Genomic DNA, 27,135 nt, shown 5'->3' with positions numbered 1-27,135 from the left:
TATAATTAAATGGAAATATTTTCATAAAGTAAAACTTCAGATAGTTTAAGTAGTTATGAAATATGCCATCAATGCCCCAGTATATTATGCACTACCATTAATTATCAGGGTTTTAAAATACCAGACAAAAAATGGCTCAAATCAAATTAAGAACCAAGGGGTTAATTCATTAGGAAATATTCAAAACCATGGAATAAGGGCAAGGAAAATTCCAGGTGGTCATGGATCCTAACTCTAGTTCAGAGGGAGGAATGGAAGACCACCAGCTCAGAGCTTGCCAGAAAAGACAATTAGAGTCAAAGTATTCAAACAGTTCCATAATCAAAAGTTATCCTGGAGGCAGAGAACTTGTGCCAGTAAGCTCTCCACCTCCCATGGAGCACACCACTCTCTCCAGTGAGCAGTGCAAACAGGAATATTTAAGAATCTGTAAATTTAGCTCCAAGCTGAATATTGTTTTTTAAATGTTGTCATTTCTGCATATGTTTTCAGTGATAACTTGGGCCCCTTTTAACTAGGCTTTAAAGCAAAGAGGAGTCCACATGTATGAAACATGAGTTTCTTTGCAGTGAGCCAAGTGAACAAAATGACTTAGGAAGAATGAAGTGACAGCCTCCAGATACTTTCATCCAAGGCTCTTATTTGTTTCAAACCCTTAGAATTCCTTCCTGAAAATCCTTAGTTAAGTATTAGCCTGATTTTAAATACCATCAAAAAGGTTTAAATTTCTAAATTCCACTGATCATTTTCCCTCCATCCACAATTCCTGAACATTTAATCCTGAACAAACTGTGCCTTTATGGCAATTTAAAAAATCACTATGGGCCACACTGTGGCCCATCCCAAGTGTCTCCCAGGATATTTAAGGAGCAAAAGGCTACGCACACTGCCCGTGTACATGGGGATTGTGGCAAAGCCAAAATAGACCTCTACGAATAATCCCTACTATACATGTGTAAAGGCACCTTTTGCAGCCTAGCTACAGCAAGTTTGGCTATTAGAATTCAGTTTCTTGTCAAAATGCATCAACTCGCATTAATTGGCTGCTGAGGCTATCATCAGTCTGGCACAGAGATGCAACCATTGGAGGCAACATCTTTTTTCTTACTCACTGAATAACAGACTCAATAATTAACTCCTACACGGACACTAAACATAACTTCATAGCTAGTCAATGGTCCTCTTAGGTGTACACATCATAGGAGACACCATCAGCCTTGGCAGCATTTTGAGTAGAACTGAACAAAGAATGGATTTTTTGGTTCAAGGGAGGAAGAGCCAACAAAAAATATCCAGTTCAATTTGAACTAAACCCATTTTTTAATTTTTGTTGTCAAATCAAGGACTCAACAAAATTTCATTTGGAATCAACCCAATTTTTTCAGATTGACTTGAAATGATTGAGTTTTTCACCGTTTTGTGAAGGATGAAAAAGAGGTAGCTTTTCCCAATCTCGGTTGAGGTATGCTGACAAGAAGAAACTTGCACGGTCATTGCTATTCTTGTTCCAGGGATACAGGGAATACTTCATTTCTAAGTGGTGCTAACTGACATCTTCAACCTGTACTGAAATTCATTGTAAAAACATTTTTTTAAAACACAACTTTGAGTTTGGACTCCCAAACTGCATTTCTATAACTCATAGTAAATTTACAGAAAATATACACTACCACTTTCCTCGCTTTTAAAATAGGTCATCACACAACTGTGTGCTTCTTATGTTTACACCGCTACCTCAATATAACGCAACCCAATAGAACACGAATTGGGATACAATGCGGTAAAGCAGTGCTCCGGGGGGGGCGGGGCTGCGTACTCAGGTGGATCAAAGCAAGTTCAATATAACGTGGTTTCACCTATAACGCGGTAAGATTTTTTGGCTCCCAAGGACAGCGTTATATCGAGGTAGAGGTGTACTTTACTCCTGGGGGAATTCTGCACCAAAAAATTTAAAATCTACATACAATATTTTAAAATTCTGCATATTTTGTCAAAACACCACCATATAATCACACCAGTTTCAATTATTTTGGTAATTCGTTTCAAAATACCTGTCAGCAAGTATGTATGTAACAATACAAACAACAAAAAAGATTCAGGAAATGTTTTTTTGACAATCAGATTCCTTACTAGGCATATTAATACAAAACTTTGAGTAATAATTAATTTAAACTACAATACAAAACTATATTTCCCGCACCCCTCAGAAGCAATGCAAAGGCTTGGGACAGTCGGGGTAACAGAGGAGCTGAGGGAGAGGAAAGTAATTGCTGGGACGAAGCCTGGCTGTAAATTTGGAGGGTTGTTGGGTATGGGTGGGAAAAGTATGGAACAGGGGTTTTTTGGGGGGGTGAGGGAGGGATTTTTAGGGAGCTTCCCCCATTCAGACCCTGCCTGACCCCTAGCCTCTCCCATTCAGTCAGGCACATCTGCCCCTGTCCCCATGTGTCCCTGCACGCCTTGTCCACGTGTCCCTCCATCCCAGACACCCACTCCCTCCCATCCCCATATGTCCCGACACCCTTCCCCCATCCCCCTGTAGCCCTACACCCCCTTAGCCAGCCCCCTCCCCCATCTCCATGTGTCCTTGCACTCTCTCCCCTCTGTCCCCATGTGTCTCTGTGCCCCACTCAGTCATCCCTTCCCCCACGTAGCCCTACACCCCCTTCCCGTGTTCATGTGTCCCTGTATCCCCTCATCCAGTCCCTTCCCCTAATCTCCATGTGCCCCTCCCCTCTGTCCCAGTGTCTCTGTGCCCCCCTCTCAGCCATCCACCTTACCTCATGTAGCCCTGCACCCTCTCCCTGTGCCGGTATCCTTACACTCCCTCAGCCAGCCCCCTCCCCTCATCTTCATGTGTCCCTGCACCCCGTCCCCATGTGTCTCTATGCCCCCATTCAGCCACCCCCATGTGGCCCTACACCCCCTTTCCTGTCTCCATGTCACCCTGCATCTCCCTCCCCCATGTGGCCCTGCACCTCCAATCCCATTCAGCCCCCACCCCATTCGGGCTCATAAGGGCTAGTGGGGGAGGACAATCTATGACCCTCCAGCATCCCCATGCTGTCTGTCTCCCGACCTGGCCCGACAGGCACTGTGAAGAAGGCACTACAGGCTCTCTCTCTTCTCTATTGTAGCTGGGGCTAGCCAGGAGCAGCTGCTCTGTTCTAGCACCACAGCGCCCTCTGGTGGGCAAAAGGCAGAACTGCAGCAACTTTCCAGCAGAAGCTATTTTCTGCACACCAAAAAATAAATATATATATATGCAGCACATGAATTCTGCGCATGCGCAATGGCGCACAATTCCTCCAGGACTAATAGTTCATCTGTGCAACTATATTCATTTATCCAGGCCCCTAGCAAATAGACTGTAATTATGGAAATTGTGTGTTAAAAGGTATGTTTTTTGTAAAACTTATAAATCTTCATTTTTAAATACACTAAAACTTTTTAAATTACTTTAAATAAATATCGAAGATTTAACTCTAAGAATCTGGAAAATATTTACAAACATGACTAATAATTTCACCTAAATTTATATGTTTCAGAATTTTAGATGCATTTGTGCTTAATGGTTGTGGTGGGAAATAAGGCAACAACCCTTTAAACATTTTGTTGAGTGAAAAGAAGACTACAGTAGTTTGAGAATGTCTGAATAGTTTGCTGTCATAGGATGCAACCACAAAATATTATATAACCCTCATTTTGGATTCTAAGTAAACACTACAGCCTGAAACATTTAAAATGAGGAAGCAGCAATATAGAACATATTTAAACAATCATTTATTGCTATTACCAGGAAATTCCATTCACAGCCTTTTTCAGTTATGCAAGTCTTTAAAAAAAAAAAAATCATCAAACGCAACATCCTCATCTGAACACTATCACAGTATTTATGGAGTTCTGCTATTTAACTTCATCTATTCTGCCCCAATATAGGACAATTGCCATCTCGTATAGAATACTATATCTCAGCAATTCAGTAAAGTCAGGTTTGACAAGTCCCAGAAAGAGTAATTTTTGAGATTTTGAACACCAGTTTCACATAATCCAGCAACCTTGATATAGCTATTTTCTGGCTAGCTTTTACGGTTTAACTAGCTAAATTTTTAACAGCATTTTGAAAATGAGAAGTACTGTAAGAGCAAAGTATTACTGGCTCTTTAACATTTATTTTTACTGTTTTTTGCAAATCCAGAGTGGATGACTGACAATCTAAGAAATTAAAACTAAATTCTGCTTGAAATACACCCATGCAACCGGAAATAAATGGAGATGAGACTACATAATTGAGGGCAGAATCCAGATCTTCACATCCATTAATATTACACTAACAGTCCACATTTGTGGAAGTGTACAATTTATTCCAGATAAAATACATTCAATATTTGTATGTGCTGTCATACGCAAGATGTAAACCTACATTTAAAAAAAACATTAAATCATCCTTCATTTCAAAAGTCAGCTATAGTTGCTGACTTCTAAGAATATATTCCCTATCATATCATTTACAAAACCAATCCACTTAGAAGCTAAAAAATTAAAGTTATCATAAATATTATACTGATCACATAATCAACTTCCATTATTCAGACGATAAAGAAATGAATATTTTCATCACAATCCAGCAACCTTAACTCTGACATATGAATTTTTATAATTATTTTAATCTAAATATTTTCTTAAAGAATTCTGTTAAGTGGGAAATATCAGTTAATATACTTACAAGTCAAATAAGAACACAACAGGATAAAATAAAAGATAAAGCACCAAAACAATTTAAACTCTCCAAAATTTGTGTATGTTAATAAGGATCATAACTATACCTTAGAACATCTTGATTCTTGGCACACCGAACACAGGCATTCCGTAGACATCTGAAACATTCTGCTATAAGCAGCAGACATGTGTCTAGAGTTATCAGTTCCATGGAATCCTTGCAGGCCAATTCCATTTCACATAAGGCTTTAGTCAAGATTTTCAGGAGACTCTGGAACATACTTTCTTCTGCCATTTCTCTGAAATAAAGTATAACTGCAGTGAGTAAAGGAGGGTTATAAATAGGGTGGGGAAATATTGGTTAGACAAGAAAATCTCTCATGAAGCTTATTATTCAAGTCATGTTCATTTAAAATCTAACATTGAAGAGTTGACATAATACTGTAATATATTTCTGCAATAAGAAAACTTAACCGTCACGACACACCAAAGCTTTGAGTAGAGGGGACTCACTATTAAGCGTTAGAAAAATCCAAAAGGCCCATACTAATTTTTTAAGTTATATAAAGTGAACTCTCTATTCCTGTAAAACCCTGCCTTCCCCAGAAATCAAGAGCCTTATTTTAAGATATGCCAAGCATGTACTTAGCAGAGTTAAAATAATTCTGCATTCCAGTTCATCATGAGGACTAAAAAAAAACCACAACAACCTTGTGCATCGTGGAAAATATAAATTTTAGTCAGCACAGTGTAGAAGCCTTCATAAGTCTTAAGTGACACACACCTCTCACTATCCTTTCAACATAACAAACAGCAATCATTACTGAGTACAGGTCATATACTGATTTAGTTTTCATGGAACTCTAAGTAACAACTCTCAGACCAAAAGCAGTCTAAGTCATCCTAACCACATACACTATTACTATATACACAAAAGATGCATAAGATCATTTAGGAACATAGGAATTAGGAATCAACATACTGACTCAGACCAACTGTGTCCAGCACCAGATGTTTTAGAACAGTGGCTTTCAACCTTTTTTCATTTGTGCACCCCTAAAAATTTTCAAATGGAGGTGCAGACCTCTTTGGAAGTCTTAGACATAGTCTGCAGACCTCCAGGGGTCTGCTGACCACAGGTTGAAAACCACTGCTTTAGAGGAAGGAACAAGAAACTACATAATAAAATAACCTGCCCAGAAAGAAGTTTCTCTAGTCCCAGAAAGTTAGTGGAAAGTTTATATCCTGAAACATGAAGATCTAGATCCCTGGTAATCCATTAAATGTTTAAAAGTGTTTAAATCTTACTAAGCCATTGGTGTACATACCCTGTAACAGTGAATTCCACCAGTTATTATCCTTTTTTGTAAATATTCACTTTCTTTTACCAGTTTTAATTTATTGCCTTTCAACATCAATGGATGATCCCTGGCCCTGATATCTTCTGTGGTAACTTTAAGTGTGCATTCCCTGGTTTCTTCCTCCCAAATGTGATCAAGGGTTTGAACTCTCACGTTCAAGAAGGGCACAAGGAAAAGAGAGCACCATTGTGTGGTTGCAACCTTAACTCCACGTTTTCAAAAGCTTTCCATTAACTCCAATGGGCTTTGAATCAGGCCTATACTGATGAAACCAAGTTCTATAAGGAGCTAATACTGTACTTTCACGTGAAGAGCAAAGGGAAAGCAATCTCAAAAAGAGTAGTGGTTAAGACACTGGAATGGAGCTCAGGGATCTGCGCTCAATTCCCAACCTCTTCCACAGACCTCCTATGTGAGTGAATGCAAGTCAATCTCTCTACCTCAATTCCTCAACTCTAAAATGGGAATATTTTTTCTCCCCGCCTTTTGTCTTTATTTAAGTTTGTAAACTCTCCAATGCAAGATCTATTGTACTCTGTGCACGTGCAATGCACAGCACAACGGAGCTCCTATCTCAGTTGGGGCCTCTATGCATTACTGTAATGATTATTATGGAGCAAGGGACTTCACACGATGAGGAGAGCAATGGAAGGAAGAGGCAACTAGTTCAAGATTGACTACACCAACCTGCACTCCTGGGAATGCAAAGGGAGAAAAAGTTACCTTTGTCTAGCTTACCAAGTAACTGCTAGAACAGGCGAAAAACTATGCAATTCTTGAGAATATCTTGCCATGATGTGGGGTCTAAAAAAAAAGTTAGAATTGTAGTTATATGAGTGGAGGTTTCCTCCTATGTACAGGCCATTCCACTCTCATAGAGTTAAAGCAGATGAAGAGAATTGATGCTAAAATGTTATGCTGGAGCTTACACGCACATTTCTCACAAAAGCAGCAAGCATAAATCTCCAGGTCGTCTGTCACACACAGATGTGTGAAAAGCTTCCAGAATATAGCTGCTGGCATATTTATTTATTTTTTCAAAAGTTATGTTTAGAAAGGGGATGAATGTGACAGATTAAAGCCAGTCAGTAATTCATATTTGATACAGTATGAATTCTGGTGAAACTCTGCTACACAAGAAAGTGCAGCATGGTGTCACTTTAAGAACAGAGAGTTTAATTCAATCCAACATCGCCAGCCAGATGCAGCTGACATGGAAAACCAGAATCCAGCCACTTTGACCCTTAGATGGATTTAAGGTGCACACAAGATCAAAGCAGCATTTAAATGCTACATCTTGAGAGAGACAGTAGCAAAATACCTTCTGAGCTAAATACTGGGCCAAAAGGAGATAAAAATGGGGAAGAAATGTTAATTAACACAGGCGACAATAATCATGGTACATAAAGAGATTATGTTTCATTAATGTAATGCTTGACCATTTTTGGTGTAAGTATGACAGAATTAATTATCCATCAAATATCCAGCCATACAGGATAATGAATTCTGTCATACTTACACCAAAAATGGTCATGTCCCCATAAACCAAACCATCAATAAAAAAGTCACTCAATCAGTGTTAATCAGTTAAAGTACAGATAGCTGCAAAATAAAATATTTTATTTTACAATACAGTCAGTGCTATACATCTAGATAAATAACCTGTTCACAATCACTTTCTTTTGCGATCTTATATTTTGGTTGCCAGTTACATCTGAAAACTCAGTTAACAAAAGAAACAACAAACAAAGTAGTAACTAAGGGATATAAAACTGTGCACAATTTGCCCCTCAGTCATGAGAAAAGATAGGAAGGAAAGTGTTTCACTTGATCCATAAGAAGTTATTTTGTTTGGTTTTAAAATATGAAAAAAACACACATTTGACTAAGGCCTCCCACTGACAAGGACATGTGTTGCAACTACTGCCATTTACACACACAAAAATCCAGGAGATTATGCGATTTGGAACTGATGTTCCACAGAATCTCTAAATAAATACATCCACACAGACATAGGAACGTTTTTCCAAACACTGAAGAGACAGTGTCTGGTAAAGGAGCACCCAACTGTATTCAATCCCACGTGTGACAGAGTCACATTTGCTCTGTTGAGTCAAGATGCCATTAACAGGGCAAGTGTTTAAGAGCAGTACACCAATTAAGTTACGCAAAAAATAAAAAACTTTCAGAGTCTGTTAGCAATTCCCTTTATTTTTACCTATGCCATGAGTTGGAATACCATGGAATACAATGTTTGGTAAATTTTCCTGAAGCTAATTTGAGCCACCCCTTTCTAGTATACAATGGTCAATTATTTTAAATTGGTAAAAGACAAGCAAAAGTTCTAAGTACAGATTTTTGGTTTTGTTTTTGTTGGTTTTTTAAAGTGTATTCTAGCTGGTTGTATTGTAAAAAACAGTTACAAAAGGCTTTTCAATACAAATATAAAGACTTATTCTGTTTAGCAAACTGCAGCTGCGCAGCATAGGAATTGTTCAGAAAGCTATTTTAACTGTTCACTGGATCATGAAATTCAAGCTATTGCGATAGCCTATATTATAAACAGAAATAAGAAGTTTTGATTAAAAGGATAATCTAAAAAATAAGAATTTTGTTCAGAAAAAGGTAGCACATCATGATTTTTTAGAATATATTCTAGTAAAATATGAAGATCTGATTATTCTGCCAGTTTCCAACCAACTATTTTAAATGCCAATATTTACAGGTTTTTCTATGTTGCTCCTCACTGTAGACTCTGAGCACCTGCCACACATTAATGGATTTATCTTCCCACTATTAACAAAATATGGAAGTTCATTCCATGTATGTGACAGTGAAGCACAAAGAGATAAATTAGTTTTATGGGTGCTTGCCAGTTCCAGAAGAAGAAAAAAAAATACCATAAATGATGTGCCCAAGGTCACACAACAAGTCTGCAACAGATCCAAGTACAGAACCCAGATGTGGTTCCCAGTATAGGGCTTTACAATAATACCATCATTCCTCTCAAAGCAGTGCTCTTTCCACAGATTAAAAAGTATTTATGTAAAAATATTGCTAACCAAAGATACAAGTAACTATGTGCGTAATCATTTTAAACAGAATGGGATGGTTGGGCAGGCTTAAATCAATTGTAAGAAGTCTGTTAAGAATAGTTTCTGCTACTACACTTGCCCCTAAGCCCCCCAGTCAACGTTTGTGGGTTTACAATTTATTTATTTTTTGGCGAGTGGGTAAACTAAAGTTTTTCCTCTTTCCTGTTGCCATGTGAAAGGCCCACAAACATGCAGGTAAAACAGTGACATTGACTATACTCAAAATGCTGTGGAAAGTACAAAGTTAATGTGAAGAAAAATATTTTCCTGTAATCTGTTATTAAATATTTGTATTACCATAGCACCTAGGAGCCCTAGTTATGGATCAGGATCTCATTGTGTGAGGTGCTGTACAAACAGAACAAAGAAATGGTCCCTGCCCCAAAGAGCTTAATTTTTGATGCTACTTGTAATATTAGTAAGTAAAAACTTCAGGCAGAAGTGTGATTTAAATTGCCATGTTCCTTTAAGCATCACCAAAACTTCATGCATTTCTGGTAAACCTATTACTTCAATAAATAAGAAAGTCACATTAAATTTTCTATATAGACGATCCTGCTCTCCCAGTCTTAGGTTCGCCCCCTTTTACGTGGAAGAATTTCTGTATTAAATTAACTTGTTCTTTTGCCTTTGTTATTGTGAGATGATGTCTACACCGTGCTCTGAAATGTCTAGTTCGGGCTCATTCTGCTTTGCTCCAGTAAGTGTATCCATAGTCAAGAACACTCCACTGATAAAGGGCTATTCACTGAGTGTGACCATGTTACCACCTCTTGGGAGGTGGATTACCTACGCCGACGGGAAAACCCATCCTGAAGTACTACAGTGGCGCAGCTGCACTGCTGTAGCATTTGAAGTGTATACATATCCTTAGATGCACAGCTTGGCTAAGTTTTCTGTCTGAAACATATTTCTAGAGAAAAATGCAGATTTGCTGACAATGATACATTTTGTGAATTTGAGTTAGTTTTGCCAAATTGTTCATTTAGTGAAAAAAAACAAAGAACATGCAAAAAAAAAAAAAAACCCAAAACATTTTGTTTTGACATTTTCTAAATGTTTTGATTTTTTTAGTTCAATGACTTTTTCTAAATCTCCTTCAATTTTATCTTAAAAATTCAAAACCGTTTAAAAATGCTCAAAAAATCAAAATGAAACGCTTTGTTTGACCCAAAATGATTGTTTCACAGTTTTTCAGAACCACCATCAAACCAAACAATCTGTTATTTGTCCAGCTCTACCTCAGATAAGTTCCCAAACAGCAGTATTTAAACACATGCACACACACAGGCAAATGAGACAAACAAACTGTGAAAGTTGCCCATGGTCACACAAAGCAGCTGTGACGCAGCAGGGAATCAACCCTGCATCTTAAGCCCTGTTTCAGTGTCCTACGCATAAGACCAGATAAAAAACTAAGGAAGGATTTAACTAGCAATATTAGGTTTTGAAAAGGTTTAAAAAAAAAAATTGTAGCATGTTCACACTTTGAACTGAGGACACAATTCCCAGCTCACTAGTTCTGATCACACTAGCACACTAAAAATAGAGTGTAGCCACTGTGCTGTGAATGGGCAGGACTAGCTAACCTAACTATTTTTTGCTAGCTCACATCAAGCTAGCGTGCGTATGTTTCCTCCACTTTGGAAGTACACCCCCAGCTCAAAACATAGCCATACCCTAGGTTAGGGGAAATGGAATTTGAACATATAAGCTCAAGAAAATGAATTAAAAAAAAAAAACATGTAGATATGTTAGATTTTTAACACAAACATACGAATAACCTACATTTTTTTATCTTCAACATATGAGTTACAGGATTAGGGGGGACACTAGTTTGTAACTGGATCCACATGGGTCAACCCTTGTACCCAAACAGAGCCACTGAAGCCAATGCAGCTCTACATCACTGCAAGGACCTGCTCATATGGATCCCATTACATGAAAACTAAAATAAAAATAATCACAATTCTGTCTGAATTTTCTTTAACTACATGCCTTGTGTAACATTTAAGATAATAATAAAATGAAGAGATGTCTTTTTTCCATTTGTTTACTTTCAACAGGGCTTTGTTTAATTTCTACAAAAGTTGTCAATTTCACTTTCTAATCTTTCTTTGCACAGGCACACCATCATTCTGGATTGTAACAAGTATGCTCGTGCCTCCCACTCAAAGGCCTTGTCTACATTTGGATTTTAGCTACTAATGTTGCTGCACTGATGCAAACCACTAGCACAGACACAATTTGCACTGCTGCAGTTTACCCCAGTTTCACACCTGTGCTGCTCTAGAGTAAGCTGTGTCTACAGTAGTGGTCTGCACCAGTGGCTAAAACCCCACCTAGACAAGGCCTAAAAGTAATGAAGGTAGCCCTTGGAGAGAAAGATGTGGTTGCTACTGTCTCCCTGAACCAGAGACCATGCAGGGAACAGAGACAAGTGGAGACAGAGAAGCGTATTCTCCCTCACTCCCAGGATCCATGCACAGAGCAGAGAGTACAGGTGGGGGAAGCTATATTTCCCTTACCTATCAGACCCCAAACCATGTGTGATGGCTCGCAGGCCACACGTCTTTCATTAGCAAGGGGCCTAGCAGAAGAAGAGAAGCCCATCTTCATTTCACAGATCATTCCAAGTGACCAGGAAACACATTACTGCTGTAGAGCATTAGAGAAGATAGGGTTGCAAGAGCACCTGCAAGGGGGCACCAGTATATGTCTGGTCCTGTTTTCCTCAGACCCACTCAGTGACCCACCCAGACCCTGGCAGGTAAGCAAAGCACAATGAAGATAAGAGTTTAAGAACTACAACAACAGCTGTTGTGAGCTTTATAGCCTAACATGCAGACTTGGTTTTTAAGTTACATGATTTCAAAGCACCCCCTTCAATGGGGAGCAAGCCCTGAAAGCAGACATCACCGCACAGGTGACAGGATTATCTCTAGTCTGTGGCTACCAGGAGAGGGTGGGGGGATTTAAACTAATCTTGAAAACCAGGCACAGACCCCTCTGCCTCCGATTACAGTCTCACCATTACTCCCGGTCCCCCCCCCCCACACACAGACAGCTCAGACACTGCACTGGCCCAACATCTGCCCCAGCCCCACGCACCCCTGTGGCCAGGAACAGACCAGCTCCCCACATCCAGAGCAGCACACACATACACCAGGCACACCCTAGTACACATACACACACAGCCCGTACAGGTACACATACACCCCATAGCCCCCCCGTCCAGGTACACACATACCAGGTCAGCACCATATCACCGGTACACGTGCACACACACCCCATACGCCCCCCAGTACATGTAAACCCCCAAACACCCCCAGTACAGGTACACAAACACACCCCAGTACAGCGCCATACCACCGGTAAACGAAACGTCCACACACATCCTTACACCCCCACTACACGCGCACACACACGACCCACACACATACACCCCCATGACACCCGCACACACCCCTCCTCGCCGCGCTGACCCCCTGCCCCACACCCCGGCCCGACGCACACCCCCAGCCCCACGTGGCCCGCGCGGGGCCCCTCCTCCCCGCTACCTGGGCCGCGCCTCCCGGAACAGGCCCGTCAGCCGCCGCACGGTCTCCAGGCAGCCGGGGGCCGAGGAGGCCTCCGAGAGCCGCTCCGCCCGGGCGGCGAGTCCCAGCTGCTGGGCCAGAGCGGGCAGCGCCGCCTCGAGCCCGGCCGCCGCCATCGTGCGCCTTGTCCCCGCTCCGCCCCTTGCCCCCGAGCGGCGCGGGGGTAGAGACTGCCCGGGCCCGGCCCCTGCCGCTCCGCCACACGTGGGAGGGCCCGGCGTGCGTGTGCGCGGGTGAGGCACGGACATGCGGGAGCGTCTGCACACTGACGTGTATGTCCCACGTGCGTAGCGTGTACCCCTGGGCGTGTGTGTGATATCTGAGGACGTGCTAAATATGTGTACATCCATGCGTGTGGATATGCATGTGTGCGTGCATGCACGTGTACAGCTGTGCGTTGATAGGGGTGAGATCCTGGGGTTAAATTCAGCCGGAGGCAGCCAGAGTGGAGCTCCAGTAAAGATTTTCAAACCCGCAGGAACCCGTCCCTGACTCGCCCCGAGGCTCTGGGAAATAGTGAGAATTTAAGGCCTGGTGATATCTGTATATGCATGCGTGTAGCTGTGTGTATGAGTGTGCACATGTGTGAGTGCATATGTGCAGCTACGTGTGATACCATTGGTGTTGAGATAAGTGTACATAAAGGCTGTCGATAAATTACATAATGCATTACTGGAGGGCTGGGTCCTTAATTTTGCATGACATAATGTTTGTTTCAGTGTTATAAAGTTTTACAAAGGAGTGGGTAGGTCTTGAAAATCACAGAAAGGTGTTGCATAATTTGTGGACAGTCCCCACATGTATGTGAGAGACATATAGTAATTTTAAATATTTATTAGAAGTAAACAAAAACCCAAACTCAGAGAATGTGCAATTAAGTTTCCATCACCAAATAAAACAGAGGGATGTTTGTTGCTTCAAGCAAAGTACAACTACCATGCAGTCTACCTTAAAGGTAGGCTTGGAAGGATTCAGTTAGTAATTGGTAGACATTGATTTCACCATACACAGAAACTGACAAAAATATTTCCATCAATAATAATTGAAATTTACAGGTAAACTAAGTAAAATGCTGCTTGAGAGCTTATTAGAGTTTGACTTAAGGATATTTACTTTGTATTTTTTAACATGTGATGTTGACAGTTTGTGTTCTAATGACTATAACACTTTAACCTTTTGACTCTCAATGCCTACTGTCATTAAATATTTTTGGATCCCCCATTGTCTGACCACCCCATATGTTCCCACAGCTATGAACATTTAAATTGATAAAAATAGAATAAAATGCTTAAAATAAACATTGATATTAGTCATTGAAATTATAAAAAAAAATAAAATTAAATTCTGCCAAGCCTAATTAAACATACTCTGGCTTTATGCTAATTTTTTTTGCCTCAGATTTCTTACCATTGCCGCCCCACTTCAGCTCAGCAAGTAGCAGCAATGTTGGAAGCTCTGGCCTCTCCACCAGCCGTTCTGCTGGCTGCTCATCAGCCATTTGTTGACCAGCTGACTGTCAGTTGCCTTCTGCTACCACCTGCCTCTCTTCTGTGACCTCAGCACATAAGCGTCTTAGTAATTTTCAGCTCTTTGCAGGTAGGTCCTGCCCTATCTCAAGTGATTTTTAGCTCTTAGCAGGCAGGGCAGAAACAGAGTCTTACCACAACTGATTTCAACTCTGATTGGGCAGCTAACATAACAAAGAGGCTCCTAATGAAACCTATTTATTTTTAATTATTTGAACAATAGGAAGAAACAGATTAAACCAGACTAGGGAAAATCTTCAACAAGGGTATACAGCCTCCTAGATAGGATACCTATCCCCCATTTATTTTCACAGCGCTCTGGCATTTGAGCCCCTGGCTTAACGAGGTTCTTTCAACTGAGGGTGGCCCCCTCATTTGGGACAGGTTAAGCATGGTCCTGCTTTCCAGTATTCCTACAATACAGGGAGTCCTCAAACATATGACACCCAACTTTCATTGGACACCACTTACGACACTTTTCAATTGACAACCCATTTCGCCCCTACAACACTTGTTTCGCCCTTATGATGCTCTACTTGCATAAAGTTAGCTTGAAATCACTTCCTGGTTGTGTTATACTGGTATGGAGCTGGAAGGGATCGCTTCTGATTGGCCTTGAGGCAGCAGAGTAGCTTGTTGCCGGGTAGGGTTGCTGCTTGTTTTTGATTGGCTCCCGGCCCTGGGCTCAGCCAATCAGAATGCTTGAACAGTGATTGGCTGAGGCTCAGCATGTGTGCCATTCTCCCTGGCTTTCCGAGCCTGTGTTGCCAGCATTCGGAGCAGTATATGTGAGGTTTATATGTTTATTTGAATGCTGTTTACAAAATACAGTGTACAGTAAATACATTTGATGTTACAACATCAGTCAGATATTCATTTAGTACAAAAATCTGGATGGTGAAAATAGTGTACCAAGCGTTGGTTCAGGAACCAATTCCCCATTCATACCATTGATTCCTATGGGAAAAGTGGTTTCAGCTTACAATGTTTCGACTTACAACGCAATTCTGAGGACCAAATTGTGTCATAAGTCCGAGAACTCCCTGTAATTACAACATTGGTAACCATATATCACTACCCCTGCATTCAGTACAGGGCCGGCTCCAGGCACCAGGCACCCAAGCACATGCTTGGGGCAGCACCTGGTAAGGGGCAGCGGGGGGAGCGCGGCGCGGCATTCTGCGGGGGGGGGGCGCTCCGGCGGCGCTTGGCGGGGGGGGCGGGCTCCAGCAGCGCGGCGCTCGGGGGGGAGGCAGCGGGGGGTGCGGCGCTGGGGGGGTTTGTTCCGGCAGCACTCTGCGGGGGGAGGCGGGCTCGGCGGGGGGGGCGGTGCTGTAGGGGGGCGTGGCACGGCGCTCGGCGGGGGTTCCGGTGGGGGCGGCACTTTTTTTTGCTGCTTGGGGCAGCAAAAAAGTTAGAGCCGGCCCTGATTCAGTACTAAGGTGATTTGTACCCAACACCAGCTGAAGTTCATCACTTTGACGCCACTGTATCTGCTGAATATATAAGCAGAGCAGGAGCAAACTGTTATGTACATAAACACACCCAAAGTCTCTCCCCCTCCCAGCTAGCTGTCAGGGAAGCATTCATTCAGACCCTGCTTACAAACATATTCCTTTAGAAACAAATTCAATTGTCATCCCTCCTGAGTTAGACTAGAGGTAAACTTCTCTTCCTCCTGCATTAATATCCATCAGTGACCGTCTTGTTTTTCATGATTGTCAATCACCAGGGTTGAAGCCAGCCTGGACATGTTACCTGGGCATGTATCAACAAGTAGTGCTTGAAGGTTACACATAAACAATAAGATTTGTACAAATATCAAGTGGAAATTAGTTAGATAAATAAGAACTATCAGTTGCTATTGATTAAATTAAATAACCAGACAATATAGCCTAACTTTTCACAAACCCCCATGATTTTTTACAACAGTTCCTGTGGCAAACTGACAAGCCTACACATCGAAGTACATTTCAGAGGCTGTCTTTATCTCTGAAAGAGCTTGAAACTTTTGTTTGTTTCTTTGAATTGGAATGGAATCTCAAAACAGGTGGAACAGTTGCCATGAATCAGATCCCAGGTCCATCTAATTGAGTACCCTGTGTCTGACAGTAGCCAACACCAGCTGCTTCAGAGGAAGGTGCACAAATCATTGCAATACACAGTTTTGGAATAACTTGCACACAGACAGAGGTACTTTCTTCATAACCCTCATTAGTTTAGAGATTGGTTTATACTAACTTGATATTCTTGTTATGCATGTAACTGTCCAATTCTTTTTTGAATCTTGCTATACTCTTAGGCTCAGTGATATCTTGTAGCGGTGAGTTTCTCAGGCTAATTGTGTGATCCTTTTATCAGTTGTAAATTTGCTGCCTTGTAATTTCATTGAATACCCCTTGTTCTTGCTTTATGAAAGAGGGTAACCAGAAGTTCCCGATGTATCTTTTCTATGATATTCATTATTTTGCATATTTATCATTTGCTCCCTTAACACCTGTTTTTGGACACCCCCCTCTATTATTGGAACATCCTTTCTGAGGTAGGGTGACAGTATTCCAGGTGAGAGTGTACCATTGACTGGAGCTTATAATATAACTTCTGCGAGAGATATGGTGAACAACATGTACTGAGTTCACCTCCACTAAAAACAGCATTCGGACATGAATTTGGGTAAAATAATCACCTTCACTAGTTATCTTTGATGATTTATGCATAAAATCAGTTTTGAAGTTTTTATAAGTTCATATTGAGTTATGAGTAGATTAAAAAAATTATTTTCAAAAGAGAAAAACCAACATTTCATAATCGTCATTATTTTGTATTTATTTGTATCATGATGGCACCTAACCACCCCAATCAGCAGTTAGGGCTGCATAGTGCTAGGCAGTTTACACACAATAAAAATCCAGTCCCTGCCCCAGAGCTTGCAATCTAAGCAATGTGAGTTTTCAAAGTCTTATAGTATAGCTCAAATACGGCTTGTCTAATACATTTACAAAACTTCACCAAAAAGAAAAAAACTATTCCCTGGCTATAGTGGAATAGCCTTTTTGACAAGTTTTATGCAGGGCTCCCAGAAATAGGTTTTGCATTTTTCTTAGAAGGCCCTGAGGTTTCAGGTCAGGCATTGAGAAATTGTGTCACACTCTGGAGGTTGACAGTTCCACTGTTCTAGCAAAGTGTAGCTGTTGTGGGAGGTCATAACCATGCAGTGTGAGAGAGTTCATCATTATTTGGGCCCCAGCTCTCCAATGTCCCTCATTTTATGGACTCAGACTCACAGAAGAGACCATCATGATCATCTAAACTGACCTCCTGCACATTGCGGGCTGCAGAATCTCACCCTCCCACTCCTGTAATAGCCCCATAAACTCTGGCTGAATTACTGAAGCCCTCAAATCTTGATTTAAAGACTTCAGGGTATGTCTACACTACGAAATTAGGTCAATTTAGTAGAAGTTGATTTTTTAGAAATCGATTTGATACAGTCGATTGTGTATGTCCCCACTGAGCGCATTAAGTCAGAGGTGTACATCCACAGTACCGAGGCTAGCATCAACTTTCGGAGCTTGCATTCTGGCAGCTATCCCACAGTTCCCGCAGTCCCACCACCCTTTGGAATTCTGGGTTGAGCTCCCAATGCCTGATGGGGCAAAAACATTGTCGCGGGTGGTTCTGGGTACATGTCGTCAGGCTCCCCTCCCTTCTTCCCTCCCTCCATGAAAGCAATGTCAAAAAATCGTTTCTCACCTTTTTTCCTGGGTTACCCATGCAGACGACATACCACAGCAAGCATGGAGCCCGCTCAGCTCACTGTCACCATATGTCTCCTGGGTGCTGCTGGCAGACGTGGTACTGCAGTGCTACACAGCAGCATCCCCTTGCCTTGCCTTGCCTTGCCTTGCGGACAACAGATGGTGCAATACGACTGTTAACCGTCGTCGTCATCCCGTGGGTGCTCCTGGCCAGCCTCGGTGAGGTCGGTCGGGGGCGCCTGGACAAAAATGGGAATGACTCCAGGTCATTCTCTTCTTTAAGTTTCATCTAATGGAGATTCAGTCCTGCCTAGAATATCATGCCAGCTGGAGGCTTCTGCCTCAGGCTGCTCTCCCAGTCGGCAGCACCGCGTGGTCGCACCTACCCCAGCCTACCCCTGGCTCATGAAGCCTGGACAGTAGTAAGGAGCAGTTCAACTATAGGCTGAGCAAGTGCATAATGGTGGTAGAATGTGCATTTGGACATTTAAAAGCTTGCTGGCACAGTTTACTGACTCGGTTAGGCCTCAGCGAAACTAATATTCCCATTGTTATTACTGCTTGCTGTGTGCTCCACAATATCTGTGAGAGTAAGGGGGAGACAATTATGGCGGGATGGGAGGTTGAGGCAAATCGCCTGGCCACTGATTACACGCAGCCAGACACCAGGGCGGTTAGAAGAGCACAGTAGGGCGCGCTGTGCATCAGAAAAGCTTTGAAAACCAGTTTCATGACTGGCCAGGCTACGGTGTGACAGTTCTGTTTGTTTCTCCTTGATGAAAACCCGCCCCCTTGGTTCACTCTACTTCCCTGTAAGCCAACCGCCCTCCCCTCCCCCCTTTGATCTCTGCTTGCAGAGGTAATAAAGTCATTGTTGTTTCAAATTCATGCATTCTTTATTAATTCGTCACACAAATGGGGGGATAACTGCCAAGGTAGCCCGGGAGGGGAGGGGGAGGAGGGAAGCACAGGAGTGGGGTAGTTGTAGGGGCAACCCCTAGAATGGCATGCAGCTCATCATAGAAGCGGCATGTCTGGGGCTCTGACCCAGAGCGGCTGTTTGCCTCTCTGGTTCTTTGATAGGCTTGCCTGAGCTCCTTAAGTTTCACATGGCACTGCTGTGGGTCCCTGTTATAACCTCTGTCCTTCATGCCCTTGGAGATTTTTTCAAATATTCCAGCATTTCATCTTTTGGAATGGAGTTCGGATAGCACGGATTCATCTCCCCATACAGCAATCAGATGCAGTACCTCCCGTTCACTCCAGCTGGAGCTCTTTTGCGATTCTGGGACTCCAGGTCACCTGTGCTGATGAGCCCTCCATGGTCACCTGTGCTGATCTGCTCGCCTCACTGGCCAAAAAGGAAATGAAATTCAAATGTTCGTGGGTCTTTTCCTGTCTACCTGGCCAGTGCATCTGAGTTGAGAGTGCTGTCCAGAGCGGTCACAATGGAGCACAATGGTCCCGGAGGCCAATACCGTTAAATTGCGTCCACACTACCCCAAATTCAACCCAGCAGGATCAATTTCAGCGCTAACCCCCTCGTCGGGGAGGAGTACAGAAATCGATTTTAAGAGCCCTTTAAGTCGACAAAAATGGCTTTGTCATGTGGATGGTGCAGGGTTAAATCGATCTAATGCTGCTAAATTCGACCTAAACTTGTAGTGTAGACCAGGGCTCAGTTACAGAGAATCCACCATTTACTCTACTTCAAACTAAATAAATGAATAATGTTACATGACCAATGCCCATGCTGCAGAGGGAAGGTGAAAAAAAGCCCATGTCTCTGTCAGTCTGACCCAGGGGAAAGTTCCTTTCCAACCACAAATATGGTGATCAGTTAGACTCTGAGCATGTCAGCAAGACCCAACAGCCAGATACCTGGGAAAGAATCCTCTGTATTAACTCAGAGCCCTCCCCATCTAGTGTCCCATCTCTGGCCATTGGAGATATTTGCTAATCGTAGTCGTGGATGTGCCACATGCCATTGTAGGCAACCTCAGCATACCATGCCTGCCATACCAACCTCAGCATACCATCCCCACCATAAACTCAGTCTTAAAACCAGTTAGGTTTTTTTGGCCCCACTGCTCCCCTTGGAAGGTTGTTCCAGAACTTCAGTTCTCAGATGATTAGAAACCTTCATCTAATTTCAAGCCTAAACTTGTTGATGGCCAGTTTATCCATTTGTTTTGTGTCAACATTGGCACTTAATCTAAATAACTCCTCTCCCTCCCTGGTATTAATCCCTCTGATGTATTTATAGTGAGCAATTATATCTCCCCTCAGCTTCATTTGGTTAGGTTAAACAAGCCAAGCTCTTTGAGTCTCTATTTTGAGTGACATTATTCATTTTCTTTTCATTGTTACCTATATGTCACATACACCATTTGGTGTTGCCTCTCTGTTATTGTTGTAAATTATTTACATTAGATATAATCATAAAACAGAGGTTATAGAAAGAAGTCTTCAGTTTCACATTCAGGTGAAGACAATTACAATAATCAGGCCTACAGGTTATAAGCACTAATATTATTGTGGCTAAATCCACATCTGACAGGAGAGGACACCATCTTCTCACCAAGCATAGATTGGAAAAAAGGCATGTTTCATGGTTGTGGCAATGTGGGTATTCAGAAGCACTGAAGAGTTCAGGTGAACATAGACATTGTAGTCTGCCTAACCTATTAGTAACTCTTGGAGACAGGATACTGACTCAATGAGCGACAAGGATATTTGGCTTTAGCCCTTGCCCCATGTCATGTGACTGGGGCCAGGAAATTAAGGTTTTGCTTTTTATTCCACTCGTGTGTCACACTCTTGTTACACGGTGACAGAAGCAAACAATCTTTCACCAAAAGGAAGCAAATGAAGCCCCCTGTGTCCTTCTGACTGGAAGGGAACCTGGCAGAGAACTGGGAGAGGTGATTGAAGCAATACCAAATTGTCATGGAAGCAAATGGTATTCAAAGAAATCAGAGGATGAAATTCTCTGTGCTGCTATATGTATCAGGTTCAGAGCCGTTGTAGTTTACTCCACCTCATTTGCTACACACCTTTGAACTTCCACAGTGAATGAAGCAATTCCTAACTTTTGACTGCTTGACATTCCAACCTTAACAATGTTCTTTAACCAATTTTTTGTATGGAATTTATTAATGATGTTGGGCCATTACACAAACTTATAGACGGACACAGTCCCTTGCCGCAAAGAGCTTATCTAAAAAGACAAAAAAAGACACATTTGGAGTAAAAGGGACAAAGCACAAAAGCAAATTGGTCAGGATGACAGTTGACAGAGTTTTGTTAGTTTCATGTTTGGGGGGGGTGCGTTATTGTTTTTATTCATATTATATTTATTATTAAAATGAAGTTTTAGATTTTAGTTTAGAACAAGAAAAGCAAAATACAGGAGGCCGTAAAAATGTGTAAATTAAAGCAGGCCTAAACTTACACATTGGGAAGCTGGAAGATGTAAATTTAGACATCAGCAGAGTGAATGTAAGTAGGTTTACAGGATTTGGAATGTAAGGGAGTCTAAGCAATAGGAAGTGAGTCATCTCCTTTCATGACACCTCTGAACTTGGCTCTATAGCATTCTGATTTTTAAAATGACACATATCAGCTAGGAGATGCCAGTGGAAGATTAATCATTTCTATGACTGTGTGTAATTTGCCCTTTTAGCTTGGCAATAGCCATCTCGCAGGACAGAGCAAAACTGGTGGTGGCTTACCACTTGCCCCCCACACCCTAACTCCCACTTCACATTGTTCTCCCTGCAGGTTACATTCCACACATTTCACAGCTACTGCCTTTCCCCCCACCCAAACTGAAAATATCTCTTGGGCTGCTTGAACTTGAATCCTAACTGACTTCCTCTTGGAGTCTAACAGCCTAACCCTGCTCTCCTTCTCTCCTCTTTTCCCCATAAGAATGCCCCCTCATCCGTATCAATCATATTTTATTGGCTATTTAGGTGTTGCTAAAGTGTAAACAAAACAGAAGCCTCAGCTCGCTCTCAGAGATTGATTCTAGCAAACATTTGGCCAGGATGGGACTTCATTATATTTAGAGATTTATCCCCATACATGGAGAATCCGGTCAGCAAAGAGCTTCACAGTATATATGGGAGAAGCAACAGAGGGTCCTGTGGCACCTTTAAGACTAACAGAAGTATTGGGAGCATAAGCTTTCGTGGGTAAGAACCTCACTTCTTCAGATGCAAGCCCCATATATAGGGCCTGATCCTGCCTCAAATGAAGTCAGTGGAAAAACTCCCATTGATATCGATGGTGCAGGATCAGCTCCACACTCAGCATCTGCCTGGGAATAGAACTTCATGGTGTGTTCGGGGTTTAATCCCCAGAACGTAGACTGGCTGCCACAGCAATTCTTTTCTCTAAAACACAGGACATACACCTCACTGCATACGTGTATACATGTCCCAATAAATAGCCTCTTTTTGTTTTTGTTTTTGCTTTCTCTGTACTATCTGTACATGAGTTGGGGGGCAGGGGCGGGTTGTGTGGCATGTCAAGAGATGGAGAGGCTGCTAGAAAGTAGTGGAATGCTGTGGGGCTGTTTTCCTATGTGCGAGTAGTAGAGAAAAAGAGGGAGAGGAGGGGTCGCTGTTGTGCAGTGTGTGGGCAGAGTGGCGGCTGCCGTGTGTGAGAGAGAGAGTTTGGGTATGGTGTGTTTGTATGGCGGGAGACAGGCTGGCTGTTGGGATGTACGTGGGACAGAGAAAGGGTGAGAGCTAGGATTCAAATTCAGGCAGCAGGAGAAATTTTTCAGCCTAGCAGGAGCTGTGAGAAGTGTGGAATGTAACCTGCTGGGGGTGTGGACACAATAGTGAGAAGGGAGCAGAGGGGAGCAGATAGGTATAGGAACAAACCACTTTGCTCTCTGTCCTGAAAAATGGCAGCTGCCATATGCTAGGTGTGTCTGTTTTTTTTTTTTTATGTTAAGTCCAATACCAAGCTAATGCCATTTTTTTTAATACAAGTTCACATGATTCTAAATTAAAAAGAAATATAAGTGCTGTTTCCCTTCCCCTGTAGGTTGATGCTGGTGTAGTTTAAGGATGAACATGTGCCTATATTAATGTTATGTCACCTTTGTCCACAATGTCAGAAGTGTGCATGGCACTTTACAAAGGGAGAAAGACTGTCACCCCTCCCCCAAAGAGCTCACAGTTTAAAATGCCCATAAGAGGAGATCAGTGTTCAGGAGATAACAGTGAGTAATGGGGATGGAAGGAGGAATGCACCAGGGGCAGCAGGGGAGCCCCCATACCTGACCCTGGTCTCCAGCAGAAGCACAGGGCAGGGCAGGAGAAGCCCTAGCACCAGGATCCCTGCTGCAGCCCCAGGACTGGCTACCTGCTGCGGCCTCAGGGCTGGGGGACCTCCCGCCTCCCACAGCAGGCCTCAGTCATCCCCAACCCCCACCCCCATCTGCCCTCCCCATTGTTTTTAGTAAAAGTCACAGACAGGTCATGGGCTTCCATGAATTTTTGTTTATTGCCCGTGACCCCGTCTGTGATTTTTACTAAAAATAACTGTGCCAAAATCTTAACCTTATTCATGGTTACACAGAGAGGGAGAAACTCCATCCTTCCTTAGATTTCCAAGACTGGGGTTTTCTTTTCCATTTCAATACTTTTCCATTAACTTTAATGGTCCACCATTCTCTTTCCCTAGGTTGTACAATACTAGGTTCTTGGACTTAGATACTATCAATTTAGACTTAAATAGAGACTGGGAATGGCTGAGCCATTATACACATTGAATCTATTTCCCCCATGTTAAGTATCCTCACAGCTTCTTGTCAAACTGTCTTAAATGGGCTATCTTGATTATCACTACAAAAGTTTTTTTTCTCCTGCTGACAACAGTTTATCTTAATTAATTAGCCTCTTAGAGTTGGTTGGGGAACTCCCACCTTTTCATGTTCTCTGTATGTATATAAATCTCCTCAGTATATGTTCCATTCTATGCATCCGATGAAGTGGGCTGTAGCCCACGAAAGCTTATGCTCAAATAAATGTGTTAGTCTGTAAGGTGCCACAAGTACACCCGTTCTTTTTGTGGATACAGACTAACACAAGTGCTACTCTGAAAAAAGTTTTGTGTAAACAACTAACCTGGGAGGTGCCCCTCCCTGTCTAATTGCTTCCCCACAGGACTGAGAGGTGACACTGGAGTTGCAATCTGGTTACAATTATAGTGTATTACACATATATACATTCATAATCATGATCATATACATATCTCGTAATGACCATCAAGTTGAGAACATTACACCCTTTCATAAAAGACCTCACTTGAATATATTTATACACAATAAATTGCATATAAGCAGTGGATTCAATTGCTTATTCTTTGGGGTTCATACCCCTTGTTCTCCCTTGAGGTGTTTGAACCCTGATTATCACAAGTACACTCGTTAGTTCCTAACTATTGTTTAATAATTACTTTTTAAAATGTGTTTAGAGGGAATTAGAGTATTGTTTGAAGAATTGTGGGAAAATGTGGGTTTTGAGGAGGGATTTGAAGGAGACAAGAAGTGTGTGTAATTGCTTTAAAAATAAATAAAAGAAGGAATAAATTGCATGAGTGACAATGTTAGGGATCATTGGATGCCAACATATATGTACACAAATCCATATGCTCCCTTTGTGATGCTTCCCAATATCAGATAGATCATTCTGGTTTGAGAATTTACTTCAGTTCCTAAATCTGCAGATCTGTTTGGCTATTGCAACAATAGCTAGAAATATTTTAGATATCGAACTTGCCCTGGAAAGAAATATTTTTTGGAGAAAAATGCCCTAGGAAAGAAAATTAGAGGAAAAGCATTTGAGCATTTTAGGACGACAAACCTTGGGCCAGAATCTAATAACTGTATTCAAGTAGTAACATACTTCTCAAACAGTCCCACTCACTGACAAAGCCACTACCTGTTCAAGGAAAGAGATCAAAATCTGTCCCGTGATGAATGGGTGAACACTGGAATTACCCAGAGGAAAATCTTGCATGACGTAGCACCATTCCCATCTAGCAGCATCAGTGGAAATTATCAATGCCAAAAATTTTACTAAAATAGGGTGACCAGACAGCAAATGTGAAAAATTGGGACAGGGGGATGGGGGGTAATAGGAGTCTATATAAGAAAAACACCCAAAAATCGGGACTGTCCCTATAAAATTGGGACATCTGGTCACCCTATACTAAAAGGAGAAAAGAGGGATAAAAGATCAGAGAACAAGAGAGAGCAGTGCAGTGACTCAGAACATCTTCTATTTGCAGTTATTCTATTGACTGTAGGTGAAAAATTAGAACAGAGCTTTGAAATGGACCAATAATTTCTGCTTTATTCACCAGTAACCACCTCACACAAGATCTGTCTACAGACTGACATCTAGTGGAGATAAAACAATATTCTGCAGAACTGAATAAAAAAAAAAGTCTGAATTTTACAGTTTTACAAAGTAAGTAATTATACACAGTTCATTCATTAATTTCAATTTATATAGCTTAAAAAGAAGCTTATTGTAGGACCTTTGTCATAAATTAAAAACAGAATCACATAAAAATGGTAAAATCAGCATTATTTCCATTTACCCTACGCCAAAATTAAAACTAACACCCAAACAATAACATATCGGGATTAATTTTTGAATCATTTCTGACAATTAGTCCAATATTGCTTTAAGAAATGTTACTGAAAATACCATTACCAGTTATCAACACAAAACAACATGAAATTATACCTAAAAATATTTACTAAAGTATTCAACAGATTAAGAGCTAGGAACTAATGGGTTCAATCCCAACTCTCCTAAATCATTTACATTATTTGTGTATCGGTTTCCCATCTGCACACACCACTTAATGCTTACTCACAGAGATACAAAGAGAATTAATTTGTTAATTTTGGTCTAGCATTATGAAAAACAAAATCTATATAAGTGTAAAGTCATTATTTTATTAGCACTAGTAGGTGTTTGATTTTTACAAGAAGCATATTAAAGAAGGAACACGAACTAGAATTAGAGTAAAAATAACTTCCTCAGAAGACATTGAGAATTCAGTCACACTGGGCTTCACAGTGTATTTGGGATTTAATCCCCATATACAGGGCTTTTCATTTACTAAACAAGGAAGCCACCAAGAAACTGCTATCAACCACAGAGACCTGAACAAAGGAAAGATACTTTTTCAACTGATATGTAAAGGCATGCCACAAAGTTCAGCTAATTATACCTCTGAAGGGAAGCTTTGAATCTATTCATATTTGGTATTATTTTTCACAGTATCACATTACCAGAGTGAAGATTTTTAATAAGCTTAGTTGTTCAGATGTATTGTTTAAAAAAAAAAATCAGCCATTTGACTTTACTAAACAATCAAATACAGAGATTAAATCAGACAGGCTCATTTTGCATAGAATGGCTATAAGGCTTGTCCTCTGCTGAATTCATAACTTTAATTTAAACTAACTCTCTGTGAACCTTCACGTTATATTAAAAAGTAGCTATTACTTGTGGGAAAGTTTTGCTGGTAGCCAGATAATTCTATTATTTGCATCAACTCCTTGCAGCTCCTCTGCATGCTGAACAGAACAACTTAACTGATGATTTGCTTCCTTTAGTATAGAACTACTGATAAACTTTTTCTGTCTCCTTTCTATACAGCATGGGAATCACAGGGGATTTAGTTGCAATTTTCCCAGCTTACGGCTGGATGAAAGAAAGGCCTGAAGCTGAAGGGGCTATATACACAAGTACTCCAAACTGTAGAGAGGCCCAGACTCTCATCTGAATAAAATAAAAGCTCTGTTCCAGCATGTGTACTATCTATATCGCTAACATATCATTCATTTACTAGTACTAGAATATGTTTTTTTACTAGACACATTACACCACATACTGATCTGTGTACTTGCACACAATCATACAATGTATTGTAAACCTCGAAGGTACCAGATACTTTCCTGTAAATATTCTACAAACAGTAACAAATGACATATTAAAATCTCTGTTAGGGATGGTTGGGGCTACTTTTTTTATTCA

At 41.5% G+C, this 27,135-nt stretch overlaps 1 protein-coding gene and 1 long non-coding RNA gene across 5 annotated transcripts in view; one reads left to right on the top strand and one right to left on the bottom strand.

Annotated features, from left to right (window-relative positions):
* ATXN10 (ataxin 10) overlaps positions 1 to 13,064 on the bottom strand; it is a 177,765-nt gene extending 164,701 nt beyond the window's left edge. For 3 of the 4 annotated variants that reach the window (XR_008445974.1, XR_008445973.1, XR_008445975.1), the window contains exons 1-2: positions 12,736 to 13,064; positions 4,827 to 5,018 (exon numbers count right to left, since the gene is read on the bottom strand). Coding sequence is in view for 1 of the 4 variants with exons in the window: in XM_054038347.1 (XP_053894322.1) it covers positions 4,827 to 5,018; positions 12,736 to 13,022 (479 nt within the window). In the remaining 3 variants the exon portion in view is untranslated. The remainder of the gene's footprint in view (positions 1 to 4,826; positions 5,019 to 12,735) is intronic. The other variant, XM_054038347.1, reaches the window with a different exon arrangement.
* Positions 13,065 to 15,759: 2,695 nt separating this feature from the next.
* LOC128830484 (uncharacterized) lies at positions 15,760 to 18,942 on the top strand. Its single transcript, XR_008443587.1, has 2 exons — positions 15,760 to 16,493; positions 18,079 to 18,942. It is a non-coding gene; the product is annotated as an uncharacterized LOC128830484 (long non-coding RNA).
* Positions 18,943 to 27,135: the final 8,193 nt, after the last annotated feature.

This window comes from Malaclemys terrapin, chromosome 1 (assembly GCF_027887155.1).
Source record: "Malaclemys terrapin pileata isolate rMalTer1 chromosome 1, rMalTer1.hap1, whole genome shotgun sequence".
Taxonomy (NCBI): Eukaryota; Metazoa; Chordata; order Testudines; family Emydidae; genus Malaclemys; species Malaclemys terrapin.
The sequence above is the reverse complement of the archived record's forward strand: the minus strand, read 5'-3'. Positions and strand labels throughout refer to the sequence as shown.